At 38.6% G+C, this 2,500-nt stretch overlaps 1 protein-coding gene across 4 annotated transcripts in view; it reads right to left on the reverse strand.

The window, feature by feature from the left end:
- cpne4a (copine IVa) overlaps positions 1 to 2,500 on the reverse strand; it is a 33,479-nt gene that overhangs the window by 24,450 nt on the left and 6,529 nt on the right. For all 4 annotated transcript variants that reach the window (XM_083529212.1, XM_083529214.1, XM_083529213.1 and 1 more), the window contains exon 2: positions 1,379 to 1,568. In XM_083529212.1, coding sequence (XP_083385338.1) covers positions 1,379 to 1,549 — 171 coding nt within the window. In that variant the 5' untranslated portion in view covers positions 1,550 to 1,568. The remainder of the gene's footprint in view (positions 1 to 1,378; positions 1,569 to 2,500) is intronic.

Here is a 2,500-nt window from a genome sequence, read left to right on the forward strand (position 1 = left end):
TCATTTGTTCATCAGTTATTTGTTTACATTTGTCTTTAGCCACCTAGCTTTAGAAGCTCTATATAATGCATAGCAAGTACTGTTTTAAACTGGGAGTAAAAAGTGCAGGCCACGCCCACAAACCAACAGTGTCAGCGAGTTAATGAGTGTACGGTTTATCCTGTAAGTATTGCCTCGTTAGCATCTAGTCTACAAAGCTCAAAAACACAAGTGGCCGTTCTTTTCTTTTTATTTAGTTTTTTTACACGGCGCAGCACTGATCTGAAAACACACTCGATTTTGGCTTAAACGTCTCGCAGGGACGCGGCGGCGCAGTGGGACAGTGGGGACTTGCGACACAGAGACGCTGAACATGATGAAAATGATGTGACGACCCCGACAGCTTGCCTCGGGATACAGAGTCATAAAATGATGAAAATGGATCGTTCTACTTTTTTCATGTGATATTACCTTCAAGTGGGAACGCACACACACACACACACACACACACACACACACACCACACACACACACACACATACACAAGGAGCAGGAACAGCGCTGTTTCGTAAACGACTAATGAGGAACGAAGGAGGTGATGAGAAAGAGTGGGCTGTTGAGTTAGCACAAAACACACAGAGAGAGAACTCACTGAGAACATATGCAACACACACACCCACACACACACACATTAAAAAGTCATGCACATCTAAGCCTTTCCTTAATCTGATAATAAGTTTATAATACCAGGGAAAAAACATCCCACCTTCATATCACCCTCCGAGTGGGAATTATGAGTTGCGATTCAACGAAATGAAGTCAGAACATTAGGAATTATTTGTTCATTTTCAGCTGCTGAATTTCAGACGAGCCAGATATCATGCTAATGTTTAAACATGAGCGCAGCTGTACGCTAATGCAAGCTGATGGCAGATAACAAATTTGACAATTCTAAGTAGCAAATTATTTCAAATTGCAATCATGGGAAATTATCCGTTCCCAACATCCCTTTATTTCCTCCTCAGGGATCTTTGTGATGTCACCAGTCCTCCACGATAGCGTTTTCTCTCTACGCTGAAGTGATTTGAACGATCTGAAAAGGTTTTTGTGTACAAACTTACTTAGTTGTTTGAGAGGTAGTTTAGCATCATTTTGATGAACATTGTATAGCCGTGTTAGAGTCTGGGATCTGACAAATTATTTGTTAACGTTGACATTATTTTTAAAATATGTGAAAACTCTGCTACAGTAGTGATACAAAACTTTCTTTAAAGTTTATAGGAGAAAGTGCACACTTTGTTACCAATCTGGGGCACAATAACATTTAGTATTCAGACACACACACACACACATACACATTTCAAATTGTTTTATCCACAGAAAAGTGAAAAGGCTTCACCTCAATCCATTGGCCATGCGATTGCATCTTGAGCAGGATGCAGGGGTCGGGTTTGGACAAAGCGTCCCGGTCCGAGATTCCTTTACACGCCACACGCAGTTCCACTTTAGACAGGCAGGGGCTGTTAAAGAGCCCCAGTGAGGTTGCGGCTGATTCGTAGATGTCACTCATTTTGAGTTTAGTGCTCACGCTGTGAAGGAGAAAAACTCAAACAAGTGAAAACATTATTCCTTTTTATTTACTATAAACTTCATCATGCAGGAAATTACCCAAGGTATTGCTGAAGACCAGAAGGACTGTGGACACTTTGTTCCACTCTCAAAATAATATTAATATATCATTTATTAATATATCATTTATTAATTCTACTGTAGTATTCAGCTGCACTGGGACAGCTCCGCGTTCCCACCACAGAGGGCGCCAAAGCGTCAGACAAAAACAGCAAACATATTTATTACATTTTACCAAAATAAACAAAAAATTGACAATACAAAACATTTAATCTAACCCATAAATATTTGTATTTTGTCTACAGATTGCTAAATAAAGTCATTAATTGTATGATTGTGTATTTGGAATTCATGAAATCAGCACACATCAATTCCTTTCCTGGTTACAGAACTTTAAATGGATCCATAAACTAAAGAAAAATGTTAAAGAAAGAATTTTTATCTATAAAGTGCTTTGATTTTTATTCATAAAAAAACTGTCCAATAAAATGAAAGACACAAAACCTTTAATTATTAAAACAGGACATTTGTGTGGACTGCATGAAAACAGTGTTTCAGCAAAGCGACATGCTGCAGCTCCAGGTTCATTCCATCATCAAAGCCAAAGAAGCATAAAAACAGCACGAGAACAAAAACTATTTCAGCATTTACTCTGTAAAGCAAAAACATGATCAAACGCTTCCTGTGTGTGTGTGTGTGTGTGTGTGTGTGTGTGTGTGTGTGTGTGTGTGTGTGTGTGTGTGTGTGTGTGTGTGAGAGAGAGAGAGAATGAATGAAAATTAAACATAACAGCTAATTAAACATAAAAAAATACAAACAAACATGAAAACACAATTAATAAACACATCAAGCACATAAAGGAAAGAGTCTCAGTAAAGGAGGCGTGGCCTCT

The sequence above is a fragment of the Silurus aristotelis genome (assembly GCF_946808225.1).
Source record: "Silurus aristotelis genome assembly, chromosome: 25".
In the NCBI taxonomy this organism is placed as follows: domain Eukaryota; kingdom Metazoa; phylum Chordata; class Actinopteri; order Siluriformes; family Siluridae; genus Silurus; species Silurus aristotelis.